Source organism: Crocodylus porosus, unplaced genomic scaffold, assembly GCF_001723895.1.
Source record: "Crocodylus porosus isolate Cpor-Errol unplaced genomic scaffold, CroPor_comp1, whole genome shotgun sequence".
NCBI classification, from domain to species: Eukaryota; Metazoa; Chordata; order Crocodylia; family Crocodylidae; genus Crocodylus; species Crocodylus porosus.
The window spans coordinates 34434112-34461929 of NW_017728907.1; the positions used below are offsets into that span (position 1 = coordinate 34434112).

Here is a 27818-nt window from a genome sequence, read left to right on the forward strand (position 1 = left end):
CCAGCCTGAAACAGTCTTGTAGTAGTTTATGACCGTTTGACCTCGTCATCCCTTGGGGCGCTGTGGTGAACAAACGTTCCCCCGATAAACTTATAGGTGGCCATCAGATCACTCCTGAGTTTGCGCTTTTCCAGGCTAAAGAGCTCCATGGCTCTCAGCCTGTCATAGTAAGGTCTGTTTTCCTGACCTGATCATGTGCATGGCTTTTCTCTGGAGTGTCTCAAGCTTCTCCACATCCTTTTTGAATTGTGGAGCCCAAAACTGGACACAGTACTCTAGCTGCGGCCTCACCAAGGCCGAGTACAAGGGAAGAATGACGTCCTGGGATTTGCTTGAGAAGCATCTATGGATGCAAGCCAACGTATTGGTCGCTTTAGTAGCAGCAGCATTGCATTGCAGGCGCATGTTCTTCTTGTGGTCAAAGATGATCCCCAAGTCTCTTTCTTCCGTAGTGCTAGCCAACGTATGCATGGGGGAAGGCATGTGCCCCGAGATCTCTGCGGGGCAGACGGGTCCGTGGCTTTGCTGGGCTGTGCTCTGAGCAGGCAGTGAAAGGCACTGGAAGTGAGGGCTATGCCTGCCGCTCACCCAGCCAGGGTCGGGCAGAGATGCTGTGTTGACACGGGAAAAGTGGAGCGGAGTGCCTGGAGCCACCCTAGCCTCCCCACGCCACCTGGACCCACTCCTCCCTGGCTGGGCAAGTGACAGCAGGGCTTGGGGGGGCATGTGCCCCTGGATCTGCATGGGGCAGGCAAAGCCGGGGCTGCACTCCAGGCAGGTGGTGGGGGCTATGGTAAATTTTAGGGTGGCTACAGCCCCCTCATAGTCCCTGTTCTGCTGCCTGCCCCACCCCAATTTGTGGGGCACACTTCCCCCCTATGCCCTGCTGCCACTTGCTGAGCTGAGGTGGGGTGGGGCAAAGCTGCAGCTTGTCTGGAAGGCACAGGGAGGCCAGGGCAGCGCTGGCCGCTGAGCTGTGTTTGTCCGTAGGCAACGCAGCAGCTTTGCTCCGCCCCAGCTGGGTGAGTAGCAGCAGGGCATATCTCCCACTCCCAGTGCCTTCCACCACCTGCCTGGAGCACAGCCCTGACCCTGCCCACCCCAAGCATATCTGAGGGCATGTGCCCCCCCCCCCCCCATGCCTTCCTGGACTAGCGGCAGGAGCAGCGGTATGAGTTGCTGGATGACCTGCCAAATGAGCAGGTCCTGGACCAGTGGCCTGCAGCAGCGGGAGCCACCCACCCCTTCCCTGCACTCTCTTGCCCCAGCTGGGCAGCCCCAGCCCCAGTCCTTCCCTCACTGTGGGAGTGTTGATCTGCTCCCCTCCCCCCAACAACAGACTTACCAGCTGGAGGCAGTTGTGTCGAGCATGGTAAAGGAAGTAATCCCCTATTTATAACATTGTTCCTATGGGGAAATTGGTTCTGAGATGTAACGTTTCCACTTAAAATGCAGTTTTCAGACACCAATTGTCATAAGTCTGAGGACTGCCTGCATTTGCAATGCTTATCTGTTTATCTAAGTTCCTAAGGACTGTTTCTCCTAAAAGCCATACTATGTATACATATTAATTAATACAGTATACATTGTGTAATTCTGACTGCCCTAGTCTGCATTAACTTTAATTCTCATTCAGTGAGGATTAGTTGATTCGGAGTGGAGCTAATTTTAATTCAGACCACAGACATCCGTGTTTATACAGTTACATCTATAGTCCTGATTAAACCTAGAAAAATGTAATGTCTATAAATGGCCAATCTGTTTAGCTGAAGATCTTTCCTGTTACTTGGTAAGTAGCAGATTTTTGCTGAGAGAGGCCATGTGTAATCCTATGATGAAATGGTTTCCTAGTTTTTGAACTCCATATGAAAATATGTATACAGATACAAAAACCTTATTTTTCATACAGCAGAGTATATGTCAACAATGAAGTAAACAAAATCTCACAAAGTGTTGTTGTTTTTTTCCTAAAGCTGGTAGTACTCTAAAAGTTCCCACGTAAGTCTTCAATTTTTTTCTGACTCGTATGGTATACTACCATTTGTTCTTTATCCTGGCTCAGAAAATAAGGATTCAGTTTCACATGTCCAACATAAATGAGAACACCAAACTTTTATATTTCCTTCACTTGACTGAGCCTTTGTGAATCATATCTATAACATGAGCTACCTCACCCATTTGGAGTCATGTGTGATCTGATTGCACACCTTGAGTGAGGTAGTCATGAGTACGTTATATCCAAGGGCTCTCAAAAATGTGTCAATAAAATCTTTATAACAGTGTTCCATTATGAATTTTTGTGTGGTTTTTTTTTTTCCATTCATCTTATTTTTTTAAAAGTAGCAAAGACAAAACTTATTCCCTTTTTGAAATATATCATCATCAGGAATTCCTTGTAATTGAGATGATTGCCTTCTATGATTGTCTTATCTGTGATTCTGAAGATGGTTGACAAGGTCAGTCTGGGATTGGCAGATTCTATTGCAACTCATTTTCAGGCGGGTGGGTGGCTCTAGATTCTTGGTTCGGTTCATGACATACTGTTTCTGTCACTCCCAGTTTTCTCTTTCCTGTTGCCATCATGAGTTTTCAGAGTACTCAGATCCATGCAGCAGACTCTCTCTCCATTTGGGGTGGTCCTGGGAGAGAGTCTTCCACAAGTTGTTGTTGATATTGCATTTTTTCAAGTTGGTCTTGTAGATGTCCTTGAAGCACTTGCTCAAGAGCAGGGCAGAGAATATGGTTAGTCTAAGCTGGCAGAATGAAACTTGCTTTGGGAGTCTGGAGTCGGACATCTGGATGACGTGGCTGGTCCAATGAACTTTTCAGATGATTGTCGCTTTGGTACCCCTGGCGTTTGCTTGTGAGGGGATGCTAACATTGGTGCATCTGTCTTCCCACTGGATTCAAAGGATCTTCTGCAGGCAGCATTGATGGTACTTCTCCAGTGACTTGGTGTCTCCTATATGTTGTCTGTGTCTTAGCTCTGTACTGTAAGGTAGGGATCACAACTGCTTGATAAACAATGAGCTTGGTTTTTAATCTGATGTCTCAATCTTCAAACACCTATTTCTTCGGCCATCTCAAGGCTACATGTGTACATTTAAAGCAATGTTAGATTTCTTTGTCAATGTCAGCCTTCTGTGAGACATGGCTTCTGAGGTATGGGAAATACTCAGTGTTCTCCAGGATCTCACTGTAAATCTGAATTACCAGAGCTGGGGACTGCTCATTAAGAACTTGTTGACAGAGAACCTCAGTCGTCTGAGTGTTAAGTGTGACTCCCATTTTCCTGTATGCCTTGGTAAAGATGTTGACGATTGCCTGAAGATCTGCTTTTGAATGAGCATACACTACAGCATCATCGGTGTACTGGAGCTTGATGATTGAGGTCCGAGTAGTCTTGGTTTTGGCTTGGAGTCAGATGAGGTTAAACAATTTACCATCCATTTGGTAATTTATCACCACTCTGACTGAAAAGTTGTTGGTGGTGAGGTGTAGCATCACAGTAAAGAATATTGAGAAGAGTGTTGGAGTGATGACGTAGCCTTGCTTAATTCCAGTCTCAACCTCAAAGGGACCTGTGATTGATCTGTTAATGAGCACCACCACTTGCATGCTATCATGGAGCAGGCAAAGAATGGTGATTCATTTCAGTGGGTATCCATACCTCAGAAGGATCCTCCACAGTGCTTCTCAGTTGACAGAGCCTTTGTGAGGTCGAAGAAGGCCATGTAAAGAGGTTTTAAGTTGTTCCCAGAATTTTTCCTGCAGCTGGTGAGCTGTGAAAATCACGTCAGTTGTACCTCTTGATGCTCTAAACCTGCACTGAAATTCTGGGAGCAACACTTCAGCAAATGGAAAGAGAGATGGTTCAGGAGGGTTCTCACAATGATCTTTCCTGTGGTGGACAGCAAGGGCATCCCTCTGTAATTTTCACAGGCAAACCTATCTTCTTTCGTAAAGATTGTCACAATTGTATTATCCCTTAGGTCATCTGGGATTTCTTCCTCATCCCAGATCCTTAAGATGGAGGGCATGGAGCTGTGATGTAAGATTGTCTTCCCTGCTTGAAAATTTGACAGGGATTCCATCTGCTCCAGATGCCTTGCCATTCTTCATCTGCTTGATGCCTTTCTCACCTCATCAAGGGTTGGAGGGGTTCTAAAATCGTCTTTGACAGGGTGTAGTGGGATGGAATTGAGAATACTCATGAACAACAGGATCTCAACAGAGAAGGGCTTCAAAATGAAGGGCTTTCAGTAGGCGTTGATGGCTCCCCTTTCCTTAATCAGGTCTTCTCTATCCTTAGGTCTCAAAGGGGTTGGTCCCTGAGTGCTTGGGCCATATACAGCTTTGGCCCTAAAGAAACCGCGCGTATCATGGATGTCAGTGAGATGCTAAAATATATCACTAATTAAAAAAGTTGAGATGTTTTTGTGGTCAAGGCCTTAGTCTGGGATTCAGGAACTTTGCATTCAAATTCTGGCTCTTCCATACACTTTCCACAAGACGACGGGCAAATCATTTTGTCTGGCCAGATATTAAATATCCTTCTGTAATATGGGGATAACATAACTTTCATCTTTTCTCTGCCTTTCTTCATTAGATTGCAGGGTTTTTTTGGTAAGTGGGAACTATTTTTCACTGTGTGTTTCCCTGACACCCAGCATGGTGCCATAATTAGCTTAAGGCTTCTAGGTACCATTGTAACATGAAATATAATGAGCAATACAGAAAACCCATATGAATAACATAATTCTGGTACCAGTGTAGTTCATTAATGAAAAACTTTTAAATATAGACTACCTTTAATTATAGACTAGAATAGAACAGAACAGTACTCAGGAAAAAAAATACACTACTAACTTAAAATGTTTTCACCTAACCTGTTAAAGACAGTAAAATAAACGAGCCCAGTGCTGTAAGCTTTTTGTGGGCATCCCCTGTGATGTCAAAACAACAGGACTGGGCCCTACACACTCAAGTAGATCTAAAACTAACAGGAGCTTTCCCATGGAATATGTAAAAGTAGGATTTTCCCCTGAGGATGTGTTATACTGCATGTGAGCAGTATAGATATCTGCTTATTGCAAGGAGTTTAGAAAACTGCACATGTCTTTAAGTTCTGATTCATTGGAAGATTAACTACTGTTAGAAAACGCAGATGGCACAGCTGGTTACATCTCTTCTTTGGAAGGTTACTTTTATCTCTCTTGGACACTTGTCCACATCACAGAAACCCTATAGTATAACCTGGCAGGACTCTATATGGTTGGCAACCTCTGCTTAGCAGGTGCCCAGAATTTGGGATAGCAAATTGCATTGGCAGAGCTATGTAGGGAAACTTTTTAATTGGAGGCCAAGAAGAGCATAGGCTGTTTAGAGTATGTGTGCACTGTTAGTAATTTCATTTTCATAGATTTCATAGATGTTAGGGCTGGAAGGGACCTTGGAAGATCATCGAGTCCAGCCCCCTCGACCAAAGGGCAGGATGTAAGCTGGGGTCATAGGATACCAGCAAGATAAGCATCCAGTTTACTAGGTTTCCAGACCTTGGGGGCTTGGACAGTAAATAAATTCTTCCTTATGTCCAGGCTGAAATGGTCTTGCAGTAGTTTATAACTGTTCGACCTCGTTATCCCTTGGGGCGCTCTGGTGAACAAACATTCCCCCAGAAACTGGTAGTCACCCCGATAAACTTGTAGGTGGCCATCAGATCACCCCTGAGCCTGCGCTTTTCCAGGCTAAAGAGTCCCATGGCTCTCAGCCTGTCACAATAAGGTCTGTTTTCCTGACCTCTGATCATGCGCGTGGCTCTTCTCTGTACTCTCTCAAGCTTCTCCACATCCTTTTTGAATTGTGGAGCCCAAAACTGGACACAGTACTCCAGCTGTGGCCACACCAAGGCTGAGTACAAGGAGAGAATGACATCCTGGGATTTGCTTGAGAAGCATCTAGGGATGCAAGCAAGTGTTTTGGTTGCTAACTAGCTGCAGCATTGCATTGCAGGCTTATGTTCATCTTGTGGTCAATGCTGATCCCCAAGTCTCTTTCTTCCATAGTGGCAGCCAGCATAGCACTGCCGAGCCTATAAGGATGCTGCAGGTTTTTCTTCCCAAGGTGGAGAACCTTGCATTTTTCGGTGTTAAACACCATCAGGTTCTCGTCCACCCATTTGCTGACCCTGTCCAGGTCATCGTGGGTTGCCCTCCTGTCTTCTGGTGTGGATGATTTGCCCCAGAGTTTGGTGTCATCGGTGAACTTGGCCAGTCCACTTCTGACTCCACTATTCACATCATTAATGAAGATGTTGAACAATATGGGTTCAAAGACAGAGCCTTGGGGGACCCCACTGGTCACAGGGCACCATGACGATTGACTTTGTCAGTTACCACCGTCTGGGTCCAACCACAGAGCAAATTTCCCATCCAGCGGATCGTGGTGGACCCAAGGCCACAATTGGTCAGTTTTGCCAAGAGGTGATCATGGGATACCAGATCGAAGGCTTTTTTGAAGTCAAGATATATGACATCTATCTCTTTTCCCTTGTCCAGGTGATAGGTCAAGCGAGACCTACCTGCAACAAACCTGTGCTGGCTATGCCTCAGGATGTTGGTGTCGGCCAGTCCATTTAAGGATGGCCTCTTCAATAAACTTTTCTAAGACCTTCCCTGGGATAGAGGTCAGGCTGATGGGTCTATAGTTAGCTGGATCCACTTTCCTCCCTTTCTTGAAGACAGGCACCACATTGGCCTTCTTCCAGTCTTCGGGCACTTCACCAGAGCGCTGGAATTTCTCAAAGATCCATGCCAGGGGCTGGGCTATGATGCTTGCCAGCTCGCCTGGGGTGTACATTGTCAGGGCCAGCTGACTTGAAGGTATCCATCCTCTCAAGGTTTCCTTTACGAGGTCAGCATTGATGGAGGGCAGGGGATCTCACTCACCCGGACCTCCCTGTCCCGTAGTGGGCATGGGTGTCCCATGGGAACTGATGAAAGACGGATGCAAAGTACCCATATAATAGGTTAGCTTTTTCCTGGGCGTCAGTTGTCCCATCTGGTTCAGCAGGGGTCCAGTGTTGCTCTTGCTTTTCCTCTGGCTCCCCACATGTCTAAAAAAGGACTTTTTATTGTCCTTGGTGCTTGAAGCTAGTTGGAGTTCAGTTGTGGCCTTGGCTTTCCTGGTTTGCTCCCTGCAGGACCGGACAAGTGAAGAATATTCCTCCTTGGAGTTGAATCCTGTCCTCCGTCCTTTGTAGGCTTTCCTTTTTAGCCTCAGGAGGTCTGCTAGATCCCTAGAGAGCCAGGGGGGCTGCTTTGCCCTCTTGCTGCCTTTCCTCCGAGTTGGAATAGAACTCCCTTGAGAAGCAGCCACTCTTCCTGAACTCCTTTCCCCCTGGGGTTGTTGCCCCTTAGGGCCTCACTGACAAGCCTCCTGAGTTTGTCAGAGTTGGCTTTCCTGAAGTTAAGGACTTCAGTGTTGCTGACTGACTTGCTAGCTTTATGGTGGATGGTGAAGGTGATCAGCTCGTGGTTGCTGTCACCCAGCTTCACTAGGTCGCTGATTTAGGTCATCCCCAGTAGCCAGTACCAGGTCAAACAGCGCTTTACTGCTCATTGGCCCATAGACTTCTTGAGTCAGGTAGAGGTCATCCACACACGGTAGGAAGCTTTGCGACCCCTCGGATTGTGCTGCTTGTTAAAGTATGCTTCCTGTGTCTGCACCTGTTGCTAGCTCAGATGCCCGGTGCATCTTCCCTAATTACCTTAGTTGTATACCCTGCATGCAACAGCATGAGCCTGACTCAAGTCTTTGGATATTGGGAACCAGTTGAAATTTCAGTTCCATGTGTCAGGGTAATCCACAGGTTTGTAGATAGACATAGGGAATGTTATAGGTTCCCTTTGTGGATGGGCAAAGGGAAGCTGAGCAGCCCCCACATGCTAATGCCTGGTCTATACGTTTATATTTTACCTCTGTAACTAATAAATTTACTGAAATCCAAGTTGACTATGAATTTAAGACAACCCCTAATAAAGGAGAAAGTGTTCTTCTCTCATCATCTTCTTGAAGAAGCCCAGTTCTCCAGTCTAGGTGATAGCTCATAAGGGTCAACTAGTTGTGCATCAGCATTAGGTTTGTATTAGGTAAAACATGTGGGACCAAATTCATCTCTGACTGAGTACCATCAGCTTTACTGGAGTTATGCCAGGGGTGAATCTTTCCCATGGTTTTACAAAAGAGCTAAAACCTGCCTTTCAGTCACTCTAACTCTCTTTCTGAAGAGATAAGAATATCAAGGATTTGGCTTACTGGGCTCAAACATGCCAAAACAAACTGCAGTCAGCTATCTAGCTAACAAAACTAGTAATTGGTTATGTCTATAATGATTTATTAGAATTGATTTTATGAGTATTATATGTAGTCTTGGAAGTAAACTTAAGTTCTCCCACCACAACATGCACACATGGTTACAGTTAGTAAGTGCCACCAGTACTACCAGGCAGTAAAAACAGTCAAAATCTGTAATGTGTGGTACAGGGGCAAATTGCCCCAGTGAAGTGACTGTAGACATGAATCATAAAGTGTTTCCTCACTACTCTTGTGCCCTCCTGCACAGGGATCAGGCAGTTAATTAATAACCATACTAACTTGAATGAGAGTCTGCTTTCTACTTACACTCCTTTAGACAAGTCTTGTAGATGGTTGAGGAGATGAGACCATGTTTTGCCTGCATTGGCCAACCTTGAACAGGAAACATGCCTCCATTTCAGGGGGAAGTAACTAAAGGCCACTACCAAAAGCTAAGAGAATGAATAGAACAAGATTACTAACCTAAAGTGCTTTCTGTCAAAGTAATTCTTTATCTGAAGAAATGGAAAGATCATTTCAAATATTGCATTATCTCCATTATGGTATTTCTGATCATTGTTTTTGTTAGTCTAATAGCTTTCTTCTCAAACTAAATAAAAAACCTCTTCAAAATTTATGAATTGTTTAGGTAGAACTTTTTTTTTAGGATGGAGATATATTTTTCAGTGACAGATTTCTGTTCAGATTTGAATGGTCAGACTCACTCCTATCTCACATGTAGCCACGTTTTCAATTTGTGCCAGCAGAATGAAGAACCTGTATTTGAAAACCTTAAATGGTGAAAAAGACCTATGTCATATATTCATATGCAGATGGGTCGTGGCTCATGCAGTTTTTTGAGTTTGGATGCAAACACTGTCACTGGAATTATCTGTGGGCACTTAGAATACAGGCACATGGCATTCTTAGACAAAAGTCATAAACTTGAAGAAACCAATGGCTGAAAAGACAACCTGGATATAATATATGGGTTCCATTTTGACTACCCTAGTCTGAAGAGTGGGGTTTGTTTTGTTTTGGATTTTTTTGGGGGGGTGTCTTGTTTGTGTTGTTTCTTTTTTGTTTTGGTCTTTTTGGTCTTTGTTTTCCTCTAAAAATAAATTCTCTCTTGGAGACTAAAACCCAAACAATTGTTAACTAAGTAATTCCTGATAAAATACTCAATCTATCTTCTAACAGTTTTTAAATAATGTTGTATGCCGGGGTTGTCAACCAGGGGTATGTGTACTTCCAGGGGTACTTGAGAAGGCCCTAGGGGGTATGTGCAGGTGGGTGGGGATGGAGTGCCACCATGCACCATCCCATGCAGGCGCCACTCCATATTCAACTGTGTGCCACCCCCCTCCCCACCTTCTCAGCATCCGGCTGTTGGGGGTACACTGCTCCATGTCCAGCCACTGGGGGGTATACTGACCCAAAAAAGTTGAAAACTCTAGAAGTATGCAATATGTGAAATTTGTCCTTGGTAGAACTCCATTATAGCCAGTGAACTGGAATTTTTTTAAAACTTAATTGACAGAAAATTTTTAACTCTCTTAAATTGGCTAGTAGACCTCAAAGTCCCCTTTTCATGCAATTTCTGTTCACAATTTTCAAAACAATAAATAATTTGTATTATATGGATAATAATTAATATTCACTAAAAAAGATTCAAATATAGACCAAAGTGAAGAAAATGTTAAGCTTTCAGATTTCTAGTCTAAATGCAATTTAGTTCCAATCTGTAGATGGCAGAGGATCAACTTCATATTGAGTAATGAATGAAACTTATATAGGTCTTCCTTTAGTGCATTGTGTTCAGTGTTTCTGACGTGAACATGTGATGTGGTATGCTCTCTTGGAGTTAACTTTTTTTGCTGCATTGCGGAACAGCTGTCTTAGCATGGGCAGTGTAAATTGATATAATACAGCATATTTTGCCCTGGTCTGTTAGCACAAATTTGCAGTGGTTGTTTTGGAAAATGTGCTATGAATTTATCTCAAGGTCTTCATGCTAGAGTAGTTAATTCAGTCTTACAAATCCTTGGCACTTGACTTTCATCTTTCATAACAAAACTCTTGATTTGATGCCTTGAAGTCAGCAAAGCAAAATGGTGCTTTGACAGTGTTATGTACTTTGATCTGTTTTCAACATTTGTGCCATATCCTTTCACGTAATATAAATTACTTTACCAGCATAATGGGGCAGGAGCCCATGGTCTGTTTTTGTAGTTTGGTTGCTGTGGTAATACTCAGCCTTCCATGAAACTATCATCTCCAGGGAAACCAAAACCTTTGCAGCTGTCTTAACCTCACTACGTGTGTGTGTGTGTGTGTGTGTGTGTATTACTTAGCAAACATTATCTGTGTGCATGTTTATGCATATTACTACTGTCTGTGAAGTCTATATGAAGTTCCTTTAAGATCTCTAAGCAGATCCATATAGAGAGAGAAATATACAGATATATCAATATATATCTGCTTAGGAGTCTTAAAGGAACTTCATATAGACTTCATAGACAGCGTTAATATATATAAACATGCACACAGATACTGTTTTCAAAGTAGTGCTTGATAGTTATGTCATCTATAAAACATGGTATCTTTTAACCTGGCTTAATTTTTGTTAAAAAAAAGACTTTAAAACTGATATTGAATGATATCATCTGACTTGACAGTTTCTATGCGTGTCATTTCCCATTCACAGTGATTTCCTTGGTGTTGGGGTAGTTAATTTTAATAAATTTGCTAACTTTCTTAATGTATTCATTTTAGTATCAGTTTACAATTATTTTTGTCTATGATTGTAACTAAAATATTCTTCAGCTTAGAAATGTATTACATGGGAGGAGTGGGTGGGCATGAGTCAAAGGAGGCTAAGAGACAGGCAAACATATTCTGAAAGAACAATACCGTTTGACATATAAAGATCTAGGACTTGAGCATTACTGAAAGGGCCATTTGTTTAAAATGGCCAGACATGTTAGAATTGTATTCATGAAAAAGTTGAAAACACATTAATAATGAAGAGAAACTTTCATCAACGGAGCATATCTGCGTAGTTTTTGTTCGTGATTATGTGTTGCTTTCTCTGTGAAATTAGTGAAATTATTTTGATTTAGTTGCTCTCTTCTGCTGTTAGTTAGAAATCTTTTCCTTAAACATTGTGGTTTAATGGTTTGACATGATCAAGAACATTTTCTGTTGATTGGTTTTAGTTGCTTACAAGATACTAGGCACTATCCCATGTTTGACTTGGAAGGGATTCTAGCGCATCTCTGCACAAATAACAGTGGGCTAGGCCTGCAAATGCACATGGTCGCATACAGAAACTGTGAGGATGTAGTGGTGGATAGGGCTATTCCATGGGAATTCATACTTTTGAGGTCGCTGGCTCTGTCAGTCGCCTGAGTTAACTGTACAGTCAGGATACTCTGAAACTTTAGGTGAAACCTGATCAGTAATGATATGGAGACCAAACTGAGTAGCTGTACCTCTGGGTAAAGGCTCAGAACAGGCCATGAGGATTCATTCCACCCTGGGGCTAGGGACAGACATTCAAAAAGCTGGAGCCTGAAATGATTCAATCTTTGCAAGTTAGTTTAACCTGCCTCTATTGAACCAATTTGCAAGTAAATAGACATTCCCTTTTCACTCAGGAAATGTAGACATATGCCTACAGTGGTTTAGGCCAAATGCCAGGAGGTGCTAGAGCAGCGCTCAACTACAGAAAAGCTGTGCTGGGAGGTGTGGCCAGGCCCGGCAGTAGCCTCAAATGAACTGGCCGGGGGGGGGGATCAATTCCCACCTCCCTGTCCCATTGTCACAGACCTGAGCCAGGGTCCTCCTGGTGCTTCCCCCTTGCTGCAGCAGTGGCAGGGGCAGGGGCAAGGGCATGGCCCCCTGAGGCAGAGGGGGCAGGGAGAGGTTTTTTACCCCTACCACCCTCTCTGCGCCTGGGAGACCACACCCGGGGTCTGCCACCCGTGACTGCTGCCGTCACCACTGATTGGTCCCTGTGCAGGGTGAGCAATGTATTAAGCTTCTCTCTTCCCTCTCTGTCAGACACCCTCATCTAAGGGGGCCCTGCTGGCCAGCCTCTGGTCATGCCCCTGTTGCTGGAGTGGTGAGGGGGCAGGGACTGAGGCAGGGGCAGCAGCCCCTTTAATGGTTTCCCAAGGACCACAAGCCTATTCCCAGTGGGAAGACTGTGCTGCGGTTGGGAGTGGGGTGGGCAAAGCTGCTGCAGACTGCATGGGGTAAGTGATGGCACCAGGGCCCCACACAGTCTGTGGCAGCTCTGACAACCCTGTTCCCACCCTGATTCCTCCCACAGCGCAGCCCCACACTCGGAAGAGGCTTGTGTTCTATGGGAAACCATGAGAGGGGCTGCTGCCCCCATCATGTTCCCTGACCTCATGCCGTGTCTGGCCACACCCCCGCCCCTGCTCTGGCTAGGGAGCGGAGGGATGGGGCCAGCCCTGCTCCACTGCAGCAGAGAGCACAGCCTAGCCTAGGACTGCAGAGCGTGCTGGGGGGATTCTGGTTTAACTTAAACCAGGAAGGCGCCTGGGACACAAGTTCCATAAACCAGTTTGAGCTCAATCAGTTAAGTCTGATGCTATATTCAACCACGTTTATCTCAAACCAGTTTTGGCCATTTTGAAACTGGTTTTTGTGCATTGAACTTACGTTACTGATTTAAACCAGTTTTAAACCAGTTGCTGATTACTTAAATCGGTTTATGTGTAACTTCTGTCCCTAGCCTAGTGGAACATTGTAACCAAGGCCAATAGAGAAGTATTTTCCCTTTCACTTTGTTTCTTCTAGGCATGAGTCTAAGAAGCTGCCAGTTCTGAATTTCATGTTGTGAGGTATTTTTCTGTTTGAAGAGGGTAGCAATACATGCTTGAGCTGTTCTTGATTACTATTTGCAAATTTTCACATAAAGAAAGGTTTTTTGCTTGTGAAAAAATCATTTTCAGTGCAGATATCTTGTGACTTTTTTCCAAAGGATTGTCCTGCTTTTTCTTTTGGGAATAGGTCAAGTACCATATCTAGCACCTCCTCCCCTGCACAGTAAGGGACATTGTGGCTAGAAGGATGTCGATCCATGTGCATTTCCACCTTTGGAAAAACCTAGATTGAACAATGGGATTATAAAATATGAATGAATAGACAGAACGGTAATGGAATAACAGCCAAGAATTCTTAAGATATGTCGAGTCACAAAGGGCTGTTTCTTAGCAAAACATTTATCTTGTTTTTTTGCATGACTTAATTGGTAAACAAAACTGTTCAGAGGATCTAGACAAAAGTGGGCTGTGTACTTTATTATGTGGTCCAGGCCTGTTAGTTTTGAATACAATTGTATATGTTCATTTGTAGATAACCAAAACTGTCTTCATTACTTTTTGCCCATAGGACTCGTACTGTTTTTTGCAGGGATGGAATTTGCTGGATCCATTAGAAAAACTTGGCAAAAACTGCTTTGGTCAAAGCAATTTTATGGTTCTTTGACTTCTTTTACAAATCTCAGAGGTTCTAAATAACAAGAATTCTTGCAAATTGTCTTCAGTAGAAAAGTTTGTATTTGCATTTAATGAATTATATTGTATGAATATAAATTGTATTCATTTCTGCTAGGAACTCCTCCTTAATATCAAGTTAGCATTCTACATTAAAAAATGATAGGAAGATGGGAGCTAGTAATTTATTTTTTTGAGTCTCGACTATTCAAATATATTTCCTAACTTTTCACCATAAGAGAATTTTAATGCATTGCTCTAAATAAAATTGGTCAGAGGGGACCAATCATGAATTTAAATAACTTAATGTAGGCAATAGCCTTTCATTTATGGGAACTGGTTGTCATTTCTGAGTGGAAATGGTACCAAAAATATATCTAAGACAGAGAAAAATCACATATATATTCATTATGTGACAGTAGCATAACAATGGCAAGAGGGGCAGCAGCCCTGAATGCTAACTTAGGGAGAAGTAGGTGACAAAATAGTCCTGTATGCTCACAGAGTCCAGACTGGACAGCAAGAACCAGCCTTACAGCATTGTTTTTACTGTAGCAGTAGCCAGTGCACAGATACCTGGGTGCTGCTGTTTTAAGCGGAAGAGCTCAAGGAAGTGAAGTGGTGGCAGCAGCAACAGCCAGGGACTGTTTTTGAGTTCCTGGCATAAGAAAGATTCCTGCATCGCCCCTCTTCCCTTCCCTCCCCTCCCTCTCCCACCTGCCCCCCCCCGCAAAAAACAAACAAACCTGCTTTCTGCAGTATCCTGCCAGATTTGCCCCTACTTGTTTATACCTCTGCTTTGTGAAGATAGTTTAGAATATTTGATTATTTTTCTTGTTTGAGACTATACAGTTTAGGCATTTGATATTAAATATGTTTTTTGACTCAAAGCCTAAAGAAAAACTCAATAAAAGTGTGAACACAAGCTTGCCTGACCAGTCTTGCAAAGGACGTAACTTGAATTTTGGTAAACAATATTTGTGCTTATTGCTTGGGTCCTCCTGTTTCATGTCTTAGTTCCCTTGCAAAGTAAGAGCAAGAGAAATGTATTTAATACCCTAAACTGTTCATTACTAAACAGCAGTGATGACAAGATCACAAGAATTAGTGGAAACATTTTAAACTAGCAGAGAGTTTAAAATGGCAAATAAACCTGGGATGTAAGGTTAATCAACAGAAACCCAAGCTTGCTGTTTTGTGTGTGTGTTCAAGAGGCTGGGGGGTAAGGGGAGCACCCTCCCCTCTAGTCCTCAGCTAGCAAGCTGTAGGGGGACCTTCACAGCAGGGGATTATGTCCCTTTCCTTCTCCTTTAGCCATTACTGACAGCCACTGGTTGGGGGGGCGGGGAACGGGACAGGACTGAGAGCACCCCCAGCAGCCAATATGGACAAGCTGTGAGCCCCTCCACCAAACAGCAAACGTCTATTTGGCTGGCTCCTGTTTTAACTCACCATGCTTTGAGTAAAGTGTGATAAGCTAAACCAGGATGCAGATGCAGATGCTTTTTAAACATCTGCACTTATCCTTTTGAGACCGACCTTGGAATTCACCTCTAACTCAGGGGTTGTTTGTTTTTTTGCAGTGTTTTTGCATGAGGATCTTGTGGAGCCAAGATGGCGGCATCAAAAAATTGCTTTGGACACTAACCCAGCATCAGTTAACACAGTACAAGCTCAACAATCACTCCCACTCCATCATTTCATTTTGTTGCTCTTCCCTCATGATTGGTTCTGATAATATCAATTAGTCAACTCTTAGCAAGCTATAAAACATGTAGGCAATGTCACTGAGGTCACCCATACTTCCTGCTATGTGTTTTTAGCAGTCTTCAGTTTTATCACTATGGCAATCTAGTTGAGACCAACATAATTTAAGTGTAGCACAAAATACAGCAGATTTTAGGAAAGTCTTGGTGTAATTAACTGCATGTGGTAAATATCCAATTATACACAAAGCTATGATGATAAGCTACATGAAGTTTGCCAGTTCCTTGCAATGTACTGAGTAGATGGAAATAGCCATCTTGATTCTATTCCTCAATCATATGGGTATGACCTAGATTTGACTTTCATTGTGGGGATTACAGGCTAGAACAGATATGCAGATCTGAAGAAAACAAAAAAACCCTTTCCTTTGTAATACTCATACCAATATCCTGGGATCTGGCTTTCACCGATCACTTTGTACAGTGAGAATTTCTGTTTTATTGTAATAGCAATTTATTCGCTTTTGGCAGCTGGTCCACTAGTTTGCTGATGCAAAAGACAAATGCAACAAATAATAGGAGCAGTTGCAGTTTTCCAAAGACTTCTAATTTTCTTTCAGATTTTTCTTGTAATTTGCTACTAGCATGCTCTTTTAAACTGAATACCACATGAGTAAAAGTGAACTTTTTTTCCCTTATTCCTTGGTGAGAGTTGTAGAGAACTATATCTTCTTGAAAAGTCTGAGCTACTTACAAAGACTTTTCCACTTGAATCAAGTTGCACACTTAGCATGTGTATAGTATGCATCTCAATTGCATTCCTACTGGTTTTACTACAAATATGAATGAATTCAAAAGCCAAGAACCATACATCTGCAGAAAGATTGCTAGTCATCCTGGTTCTCATTTTCTGATTGCATTTTCTTATACTGGTCTTGTACAAAAAGGATCTTAAATCTTTGCTATCCTCTGCCTTCTAATTAATTCTATTTCTGCCCACTCAGTTCACTCTAAAATGAGGAATCAGATCTGCTTGAGGTTTGAATCATGCTGTCTTTCAAACAATGAATGCTCAAGACTTCTGGCTTAATGGAGACAAACATTTTTACTACTTTCCCTATAATATATCAACCCTATATTTCTTTCACAGAGAGCTTGGTGATAAAGAGCAAAGGAGTATTGGATCTAATTGTAACAGGTTGCCATGATTACAGTTGGACTTCCTTGCTATTACTTTCTAGAAAAAAAGGTTTAAATGCCTTGCAAATATTTTTCTATTTCAGTAGTAGTGCCATCAGAATATCTTCCCTTCTGCTATCATCATCATCATCACAGCATACAGAAAAAACATCATACACAGATGTCCCCAGTTAAACTGTTAGTCATTAGACTCAAGTTGTTAAGATGGAGAGAGAAACATTTGCATTAATTCAAATGCTTTCAGTCTGACAAACATAAGCTGAAAAACATTTGACTTGTCTAATCCCTTTGTGCCCTGTTCAGTGGCACTGAATTGACATAATTTCTTTGTTTTTGAAATCTTAACTAGACTAGACACTGTTTTCAGTCACTGTATTTTTCATTGTTGTGGTATAAATTAAAACGTTCTTTGGAAAATCTAGTATGTTGGGACAGCAGTCAATTACTGCTGCTGTTTTTCTCCCTGAGAAATATTGAATACTGGTTGTTTTTCCAGTCTGTTAATCATAGAGGTTTGTCCTCTGCAGGTGTAAGGGTATGGCTATTATTTTGTTATGGAAATCACTGAAAACTCTTACCTATTATGCCTGTTTCCATGTGGTCCTTTCTGGTTCCCTGGCTAGGGAAAGACATTACACATAAACTGGTTTAAGTGATCAGAAACTGGTTTAAACCTGTAACAGAACCGGTGTTCTGTGCACATAAAACAGTTTGAAAATGGCTGAAACCAGTTTGAGAGAAACCTAAAAAATAAGCAAGATAAATCAGAAAATAAATAAGATAAATCAGACTTAACTGATTTGATTCAAACTGGTTTATGCAATGTCTGTCCCAGACATCTTGCTGGTTTAAGATAAACCAAAGTCCCCCAGCATTCCAGCATGCTCTCTGGACTGGGAAGGGCTCTCTGCTCCACAGCAGAGCTGGCCCCTCCCCTCTGCTCCCTGGCCAGAGCTCCGGCAGAGACTACAGGTACAGCAGGGTCTGTCTGGATCACCCCCTGCTCCACCCTACCCCCGCTGCTTGCTGCTGAAGCAGGGATCCCCCTTCCCATCTCCCACAGCACAGCCCCCAGCCCCACAAACCGTAGTCATGTGGTAAACTAACTAATGGCGAGACGTGTCTGTGGGCGTCTTCCATTTCACTGGGATTGGCAGGCAGAACAGTGAAGGGCTTTTTGGAGCTAATCAGGTTAGCTGGTAAGTTGTTTAAGAAGAGTTTTTTAACTAACAGAGAGAGGCTTTGCAGGAGAGGTTTTGCTGATGGGGTGATAAACACTGTTATCAGCTCCCTGCTGGCTTGCTTACCTGTCAGTTTGCTGCAGACAGTATAAAGAAGCAGGGAGATTGAAAAGCTCTGTATCATCATCAGATGCATGCACTGCACACCTCCCCCGCCCTTGTCTCAGAGTGCTTGCAGGGGGCTGGGGTCTGGCAGCACTCCCACCCCTTGAGCAACAAGCAGGTATAAGCCTGGGACAGTGCAGTCAGGGTGGAGGTTTATACGCTTCTCTAATGAGTGCCCCCCCTCAGCTCATCACTGTTTAAAGGAAAGGAGGGCTACTTTAGCACCTCCTGGCTTCTAGCCTGAGCCACTGCAGGCATGTGCCTGAATTTCCTCAGTCCAGAGAGAATGTCTGTCCAGTTACAAACTGGTTCAGCCTAGCCAGGTTAGACTTATCTGCAAAGATTGAATCAGTTCAGGCTCTGGCTTTTTGAATGTCTGTCTCTAGCCCCCAAGACCATAACAATAGCCTAGGAGGGGTCTCAGTGGCATAGAATGGACATGCGTGTTACCCTCCACATGGTTGTACTCAGGCTGTCTGGTGCTGTGGGGCAGGAGGCGCTCAGGACTGATGGCTGATTTGACAAGGAGCAAGTAGGTGTGGCTTATTTCCTCAGCAGTGGGCCTGGGATTGGGAAGGAAATAGTATACATGAGACCCTCACCATTCATGGGGGATATGTTCCAGAGATCCCTGTGAATGGTGAAATCTGCGAATATGTCAGGAGCACGGTGGTGGCAAGCGTGGAACTCCTGCAGATGCTGCCAACACTGGCAGTGGGGGGAGGTGGGAGCATGCAAGAGCATGTATGGGGAGAGGGTGAGTTTGAATATTCAAAATCACGAATGGCGAATCCGTGAATGGCAAGGATTTCCTGTAAATACAACCTAAAAATCCTATTCTGTTCTATTTTTGTATGCCTTTATATGCCTTCCCTGGAAAGGGACAGGCTGCTGTAGTACTGTCATCTTATGCTACTGGACACGGTGTTCGTTTTTTTTAAACTGCTGAAGTGTGATTAAATCCCACAAACATCACCAGATGTAGGCCCATCTCTAGCCTTCCATCTAGAAAACAGAAATCTGAGTTCCATTTGCTGGTTGCAATTCTTTGTTTATCTCCTTGTTCTCTAGCTCTCAACTGAGTGGTTTGACCTTTTTGCAAGATACTTTTTGATCAGTGTTTGTCAGGGTTTTCTTAAACACTTCAGCAGCGCTTTGCAACTACACAGCACAAATGTTAACTATTTCATTCTTTGTTATCTTTGTTCTGGTGACTGACAGTTTGGAATTAAGCTAACTCTTAATCCCAAATCTAAAGATCTGAATCCTAAAAACTGTGATATATTTATGGTCACTTCTTTTTAACAGTGTCAAATTCCACTTTATGCCCTTTATGCGCTTCAAGTGGTGTTTATGTTGGTTTAGATGCTCATAGAGGAGTATTCACATGTCTTTTGTTTCTCTGCAGGTCACATTGCATTTGAATCCTATTTCATCAGTGCACATTCATCAAAAGCCTCTGGTGTTCCTTCTTAACTCTCCCTTGCCCCTGACCTGGAAGATAAAACCAGAAAGACTAGCATCTGGAATCCAAAGATTTTTCTTTGTGAGTATACGGTTTGTTGGTCTATCGTCACCGCTCTGTAAAACAGCATGTGGGGTTAATGGTGTTCATTTTGAAAAAATGTAAGCATATATTTAAAACAAAGTTAACTGGAGATCAAGTTTCGGCATAGGGCCCTGGGGAGAAATTAGGGGACATGGGAAAGCAGTTTGAGAAAGTGCCCAGTTGCTAGTTGTGTGAATTAAAACACACACACGCACGCAAACACGTGAACACATGAACAAATCTGTTTTTATAGAATCCGCATATTGTGTAGTTATTAACTCTAGCAGCACTTCAAGTCAGAGAAGCTGTGTGGCCTATAACAGATTGCCAGTCCTGATTAGAGTGCCTGATAGTACTATCATGCTAAAAACATCAAAGCAATGGGAAGTATTATGGGTATAGGCTAGCTGTGTTCTCTCACCAGAACACAAATATATATGAGGTGAACTTCTCATGCATATGATGCAAGGTTTATTTCTGATATGAGGTTTTATTAAAATGTTGGAAAAGACCAAAGTGAAGTCATTTATGTTTCTGAAAAAGGCTACAGTGCTGGTTATGCTGCAAGATCCAATTATTACCTACTGTTTGCAAATCATAGCTTTGCAGTTTGCCAGGACATTCAAGCTTGCTATTTGTAGTGAAACAGACTGATTGTTTGGATTAGATTTTTAATGTATGACATCATGTCTAATGATGAGTCTGCTTTATTAGAATCACAGCCTTGTTATTTTCTTTTATAATAACAGAACTAAACATTATTTCTAGCTGCAAGATATCTATGGACAGCTTAAATTTGCTTTTAAGGTATTAGTGGGCAATACAAAGGGGCATAGGCCAGTGGGAAATTCTGGTCATTGTTCCTCAGGCAAATACTCTTGCTGGCAGGAGTGCATTGGAAGCAAGTAGCTGTGCCACTGTAGGAAAGGGCACAGCTGGTCATTTGTTGTGCAAGACTCTAGTAGCCATAGTATTCAGTGAAATGTGAGCTGCTGTTTTCTTTAGCTTTGCCCTGAAAGCACTTTCTCCATTCTGACCCTTCTCCCTGGTGTGCATGCATGCACACATGCATCTCCTCCCCAACATATATCTTTTCTATCTTCCACTTGTGTTTTCTTTTTCTGCCCCTACATCTCCAAACCCCCTTGGCTTGGATTGTTGGGGTGGGAAGGAGAGCTGCTGTCCCTGTCCCAGCCCCCACATAGTAGTCTCCATTCACTTGGGACGCTAAATGAGACTTTGCTATGAGAAGACTGTGCTGATGTTTTAAACGCACTTGTGTTGGGCATATTGGAGTTAGCTCAGTGGGGCTCACAAATTTGGGCAAACCTAATTAGGGCATAAGCACAGTAGGAATGTACTCAGTCTCAATCACCAGATTCATATGAAGATGTTGAGAATCTAAACTTTTATGCAAAAACATGTTCCCAGACTCACGGTTCCCAAGAAAGGTTTGAAAATGTGAACTTGACTGTAAGCTTTAGAGGAGCAGCAGCAGCCTTTTGAATCAGGAAGGAAATTGTCTGGCCCTACAGATACCACCACAGCATTTCTGACCTCTGCTGTTATAGGGCTATCTGCTTGGCAGGCTTGATTTTCTTGCTGGCCCTTGCAGAATTACTTCCCAGTTGGGGGTGGTCAGAAACTCCATTCCCTCTTTCCATCCTTTTTGGTTCCAGAGGTCAGTACAGGGGTGACAAGTGATGAACATGGCAAACCCCACCCACTTTTGGCACCAAAAAGACAATCATGATTGGGCTATACCTTCTGTACAGAGTTAGCCTAAACTCTTGCCCACATTTTACTACTTACTTTTTTCTGTTCTCACATGCAGATCTCTCATGTGAGTATAGTGGGCATGGTATGAATCAGAATCAGGTTCTGCTCTCTTTTGGCTTCATAACCTATTCATTTTAAAATGAAGATATAGGCTAAATCACTGAAATGCATACTGAGCACTATCAGCAAGCCAAAGTAGAATTTGAGCCAATAGGTATCTTCACTGTAAAGAGAATGGAGGAAGACTAACTCCTAAGAGGTGAAGTCAACATAAATGCTGTATTGAAGATGGTACTGCCTTGTTCTTTGTATCTAGGGTGAGTGCTTAGGGCTGTACAGAAAGGTAAGATGGCCCATGTTATCTTACTGTTGCTCTGTTTTATGTATATACTTTTTATTTTGGTATTTAATCCCAATGATTTATTTGCATGCTAAAAGTTTAGTTAAGACTGAGACTCCTCCTGGGGGATGGCTTTTTCAAAGTGTGCTCTGTGCCTGTAGTTCTACTGGCTATTTCCAGAAACAGCATTCAGGCTAAGATTAACCATTGGAGCTGTGTGGGCACAGAGGCAACTGGTCAATTTCTGTGTAGGAGTCGGGGAAAATAAAGTGAACATGATGACTTGTGGACTTGACCCCCTTTTAAAGAAAATTATTGTGAAAGGCTTATTTTCAAACATTTTCATAGAAAAAGAAATGAGGTACTGCTCACGTAGGTCAGTTTGGTGGTAGAGGAAATATGGCTATAATTTCTCCAAAAAAATGTTCAGTGTTTTGCTGATGATGAGCACACTTGGGGCTATTAAATATTTTCAGATTCTGTGATACCTAGGGATGGAATAGTGCAGTAACTTTGCCTTGGAGAAGTTAGTTAAGATCCTCAATTATGTTACAAATGTCTAGTCATTCTAGTCTTGATGGTAGATTTTTACATATCACACTTACCCTGCTCTCTACTCAAGAATCCCTGGACTGGAATATCAAGAGTACCAAAGTTCAGAACTGTAGTTTGCTGATGTGACTGTAGGAAAGAGAGGCTGTATGGTGTCATACCTTGTGCCTATGCTATTGCTTTTTATTTTCATTATCTGCCAGAGCACCTTTGGTTCCTGCCACTGTAAGAAGCTTGAACAGGCTGTGGAGCAGCTGGCTGGTGCGATGTGGCACAGCTTAATGAGGCAGGCATATGACTGGAAGGGGGCTCCTGGATTGGAGGATGGGGCTGAGCAGCCTCACTATAAACCCAGGCCCTCATTGCTGAGCAAGCGTTGCTGCAGGGAGCCAGAGAGAGAACATCACCAGCTGGAGCTGCAGCTCCCAGAACACCTGGTGGTTAAGGGTAGGAACTGTGAGGATGGAGGAGGCTCCTGGTCTTGGGGAATGACCTAAATCTACATCCTGCCAGGGGGGATGGTGTGGTGGAGCTGCCTGTGGCAGGGTGGTTCCTAGGAAATGCCACACCAGTGCCTCCTTAGTGAAAGGCGAGGATGGGGCACCATATAGCCTCAGCCCCCACAACCTGGTGGGTTAGCCCATAGAGGGGACAGGCATGCCATCAAGTCTGAGATCCAAGGGGTGTCAGGCTGAGAGCCTCAGTGAGGGGGCACAGTAGTGGACTCAGTGATGGTGTGTGAGAAGGCTGCATAGAGTAGGGGTCGCATAGGTGGGCCTGAAGGACTGCGTGTAGGCCAGCCTTAGAGACTGAGTGAGCTGGGTGTGGAGGGGGCCTGAGAAGGCAGACCCATATGAGAGAGAGAGGGCAAGTGGCTCATTAACCTGACTGGAGAAACCTTTGACTGGTCAGTGCTGGGGCTAGGGCCAGAATGGTTGAACGGTCAGAGCACCCACCACAAGCGATGCCCAGAACCAGGGGCCTGGGGTTCCAACTGGCCTCGAGGTGCAGCCAGGGTCTGTGTGACCAAAGGTCCTAGAAGGGGTCACACCCGAGAGGGAAAAGGGCTCAGGGAGCTTGGCAGCTCAGTATGATGGTGGAGAGTAGACCCCCTGAGTAGAACGGATCCAGGTGGGGTGAGATGGCCCCCTGTCACACATTAATAGAAAATTAGTATAATGAGGAAGAGGATAATAAAGAAGTTAAGAACATCTTCCCACATTGTTGGAATGGTTGGACTCTAATCCCTGGGAATTTTATAAAAAGCAGTTCTCAAAGGAATATCCAAGTGATAGAAAATGTTTTGCCTATACTGCTGTTTTGGAATAAGTTTCAGAAGAACCCAAAAGTACCCTCTTACCAACAACAAAAAAAAAAAGATGAAGTACTTTGTTAAAATACTATCCTGGCAGAAAGCCATGAGATTTATAGACCTGCCAAAAGGTGGGCTTTACAGGTGGAGAAAGCCTGTGTTATAAGTAGCAGCTCTCTTGCATTTTGAAGCCTAGGAAGATCTTTGCTAGACAAGTGAAAATTCTGAGCCCAGAAATGAGAACTAGATCACGTAAGAAACAAGACTCATCTCTTTGACACTCTCTCTTTCTCATAAAGCCATTATACAAATGCTACTGGTGTCCTTTATTCTAATCTGTAAATTTTTATACGTGCTTTTTAAAGACTCAATCCTTTAACACGTATTCTGAAAAGTACTTGCACAAGCAGTCCTACTGAATAAGGATAAATGGGCCTGGAATAACTCATACAAGTGAGTAATTTTAGTCACATGAGCAGCCCTAATGACTTTAATGGAAGTTTGCATATGATTCAACTTAATAAAAATGGAGGAGCAAACAAAAGCAGTAAAAATAAATTTAAAACAAATTGGGCTATTGCTGAGATTTTAGAAAAAAAGCTTAGTTTAGTGAAGAAATGGTATCAGGATAAAGGTAGCAATTAAAAGTCACTTATGCATTTCTAAGAAGAAAAAGAAAAAAACTTATATTCTTAATATTTCTGCCAAAAGTTAGTTTACTCCCTTTATTTGACAGAAAATATGCTTCACATATTTTGGGTTTCTGCCACCAAACCACAGGCAGTTCTATGGTTTGCACTAGATTTTGGAAGACTGACAAAACTCACTGAAAAACAAGTGCTATTTGTTTTCCTGTGCCTCATATTTAACGGGAAATCAGGAGGCTAAGTTTCCAATCACTTGTTAAACAGACCCAGATGTGAACAGAGTACTCTGCTAGGAGAAGTGTGTGGTAGGATAGGAAATGCATAACTAGTGATAAAATATGTATAAATGGTGATCTTTCACAATTCCAAGTAAAATGCTGATTTTCAGTGTCAGGAAATATTGCTGAGAGTAATTTAAAAAGACATTTACGTTTGTATATGATAGTGTGGAGTTTGTTTTTCCTCTCTGCAACTTTGAAAGCAATCTCCCATAGGTCTATATTTGCCCCTTTCCACTTGGCAAATATTCCCATTCTGCCAAGTTTTGAAATAATTTTTAAAAAATGGATTTGTCTAATTTAAAAACAGTGCCCACTAAGCACTAGCATATAGTGCTTTATCATGCTAGCAAACTATCTGTGGAATTTGCCATACAATCCTACCAAGTACTGTTTTTCTAGGATATCAAAAAAACCCCCCAAGAACTGGAGCATTACTGTACAGGCAGTCCTCAGACTTACGACACGATTGATTCCTGAAAACTGCATCTTAAGTCAAAATGTTGTAACTCAGAACCAATTTTCTCTTAAGAAACAATGTTATAAAAAGGGGAGTGGCTCCTGAACCAAGGCCCGATACCCTATTTTCACTAAAAATACCCCATAATTTTGTATTCAATCAATTATAGATGAGTAATATAGCTAAATTAATGTATTTATATTTTAAATAGCAATCATTGATTTGGAAGGACTTCTTTGAGGTGACTTTGCTGGACTTTTTGAAGGACTCTTGGTTGGACTTTTTGAAGGGTTCTTGGCTGGAGTCTTCTCAGGAGTCTTGGCTGCAGGTTTTTCTGGAGTCTTGTCTGCTTTCTTAAAGAAAGCATCCAAGGAAGTTTAGACAGATGTTCTCCAGGGAGATGAGCGACTCAGTGAACTTGTTCGCTGGCATGGTGTTGCATCAGATCAAGCATTGTAAAGTCAAAACTGATGTCAAAGTTGAAACAGGGTGTCAATTTATAAATGTTGTAAGTGCAAAACGTAACTTGAAATGTAGTAAGTTGAAGACTGCCTGTACTCCTGTGGACCTCAAGGAGAGCTCAGGCTTCTAGTGCCTTTTGCTATCTCTAAAATTCTTGGCAATACAATGGAAGGATTTTTGGAAGTGGGTATGGTAAAATAATGGTTGGCTAAATAAATGTTTAGGATCAGATAAATTATCCAAATCATATTAAATTGTAAATTACAACAAATCCAGTTTATGGTAATAGCCTTACTGGTGCTTCTTTGAATATCTAGATTTTACATTTTCCTATTATTTCACAAAGAAATTGCAGAGGGGGGGCAGTGTTTCTGACTGATGAATTGAAATAATAGAATATATATGTAGCCTGGGGAGAAATGTCTGCATGTTGCAACATGAGGGACATCCTCAAGTATTTATCTGGTCTTTTATAATCTGGAACTAGTTTTCACTTCATGATGTATCCATTTGGATTTGGACCAGGAAGGACTGTTTAGAAATGCCATTCTCTTTGCTGCCAAGCTACAGGACTGGAAGAGTCTGATCAGTGTGGCCTCTTGAGGTGCACTGATATATTGGTGGCATATTGGATCAGCACTGATAAAAGGGAAATTGATTATCAGCAATCAGTTATTTTTGGTCAGTGTAGCTGATAATGTCACCAGTAAATGCTGAGTGCATGTGCACAGCTGCAGCATTCACATAACTAGGAATACAGCCAAGCAGCTTGGAGAGCAGTGTCCATCCAGTAAGTCTGTGGGAGGAAGGGGCATGAGAGATGGAAAGGGTGTGGGGATGTAGACTGAGGCTCCCACGGTGAGGGAGGGAGTGGGTCTGGGATAAGTGCTGCCTAGCCAGAGTGCTGAGTATGACCCCACTGGGAGTGGGGTGGAACCATGGGCAGCTCATCCAGGGACCACAGAGGGGCATTGGGGGGGAGAGGGAGGTGCAGGTTCTCACTGCTGCGCACATGCCTGGGGAAGGCATGGGGGGCATGTGCCCCCTGGATTTGTGCATGGGGCAAGGGTGGGCTGCCTGTTTGTGGGCTTGGGGCCAGGGGCTTCATCAGCCTTTCCCCAGTGTGGGCAGGGGGCGCTGGGCCAGGGCTGGGAGTGGGGTGGGTGGCAGTGCTGGGAGGAGTGGCTAAAGGGTGGATACTGCAAATTTTGGGGTGGCTTTAGCCCACCCCATAGTCATCCCTCCCTGTGCCATTGCTGCTGCCTACCCCTACCCACTCTGAATGCAGCCCTAGACAAGCCCCTGCTGGGAAGAGGCTGCCATAGCCTCTAGACCTGAGCTCACACAGGGCAACCCACCCTTACCTAGCAAACAAATCTGGGGAGTACATGCCTCCCCACTGCTGTGCGCACCCCAAGGGGAGGCATGGAAGTCAACTCCCCCATCCCCACCAGATGAGCCATCTGTGGCTCCACTCTGCTTCTAGGGTTGCATTCACCACCCTGGCTGGGCAGCCCCTGCCCTAACCCCACTCCCTCTCTCACCATGGGGCTTTGATCTGCCCCTTCCTTGTCCCTTCTCTCCACCATGCCCCTTCCTCCTCACAGGCTTACCGGCTGGACACTGCTCTCCAAGCTGCCTGACTGCATATCGGCTGTCAGATTGATATCAGCCAATATGACTGGTTAATAATCAGCTCTTGGTATCAGCCAAAAAATTCATTATCGGCGCATCCCTAGTGGCCTCAGATGTAGCTGTAGCCTTAGATTCTTTCTTTAGGACTCTCAGAAACTGCACCCAGCTGTTTTAAGCAAAGTAATTCTCCTTTTTGGGGTCAGGTTTATTAAAACAACCTTACAGTTTGTCAAGAAAAACCTCTCTCCTCCAGTTTATTTTGCATCTTGCCAGACTCAGCAGTTTTTTTCCAAACTTGCATGTGGTATTTCATCAGGCCAGGTTGTAATGCTAGTCCCATCACCATAGGCAACAGAAGTAGAAGGCTAATGGGGCTTAGCCCCTGCCAAATGCAGGGCAGTGGCAGGCCTGCATGGCAGCCAGGTTGAGGGCTTCTGGTGCAGCAGGGGTGGGGAGGGAGTGGGGCTAGGGGAGGGGCAGGTGCTGCAAAGCCAGCAGGGCATGGGACTGAGCTGCAAATGGATCGTCTGGGAGATGTGGCCCTTGCTGCTATCTGCACCCCAGGAGGCATGGGGGGCAACAGCCTGCCCTGCTCTGCACAGATCCAAGGCACATGCCCCCTGTGTGCTCCTGGGATGTGTGCAGCAGCAGAAGCCACCACTCCCTCCC

General features: G+C 43.6%; 1 protein-coding gene across 5 annotated transcripts in view; it reads left to right on the top strand.

The window, feature by feature from the left end:
* The window catches only part of TGFBR3 (transforming growth factor beta receptor 3), a 190857-nt gene that overhangs the window by 99659 nt on the left and 63380 nt on the right, over positions 1-27818 (top strand). For all 5 annotated transcript variants that reach the window (XM_019531117.1, XM_019531116.1, XM_019531121.1 and 2 more), the window contains one exon: positions 19544-19681. In XM_019531117.1, the coding sequence (XP_019386662.1) occupies positions 19544-19681 (138 nt within the window). The remainder of the gene's footprint in view (positions 1-19543; positions 19682-27818) is intronic.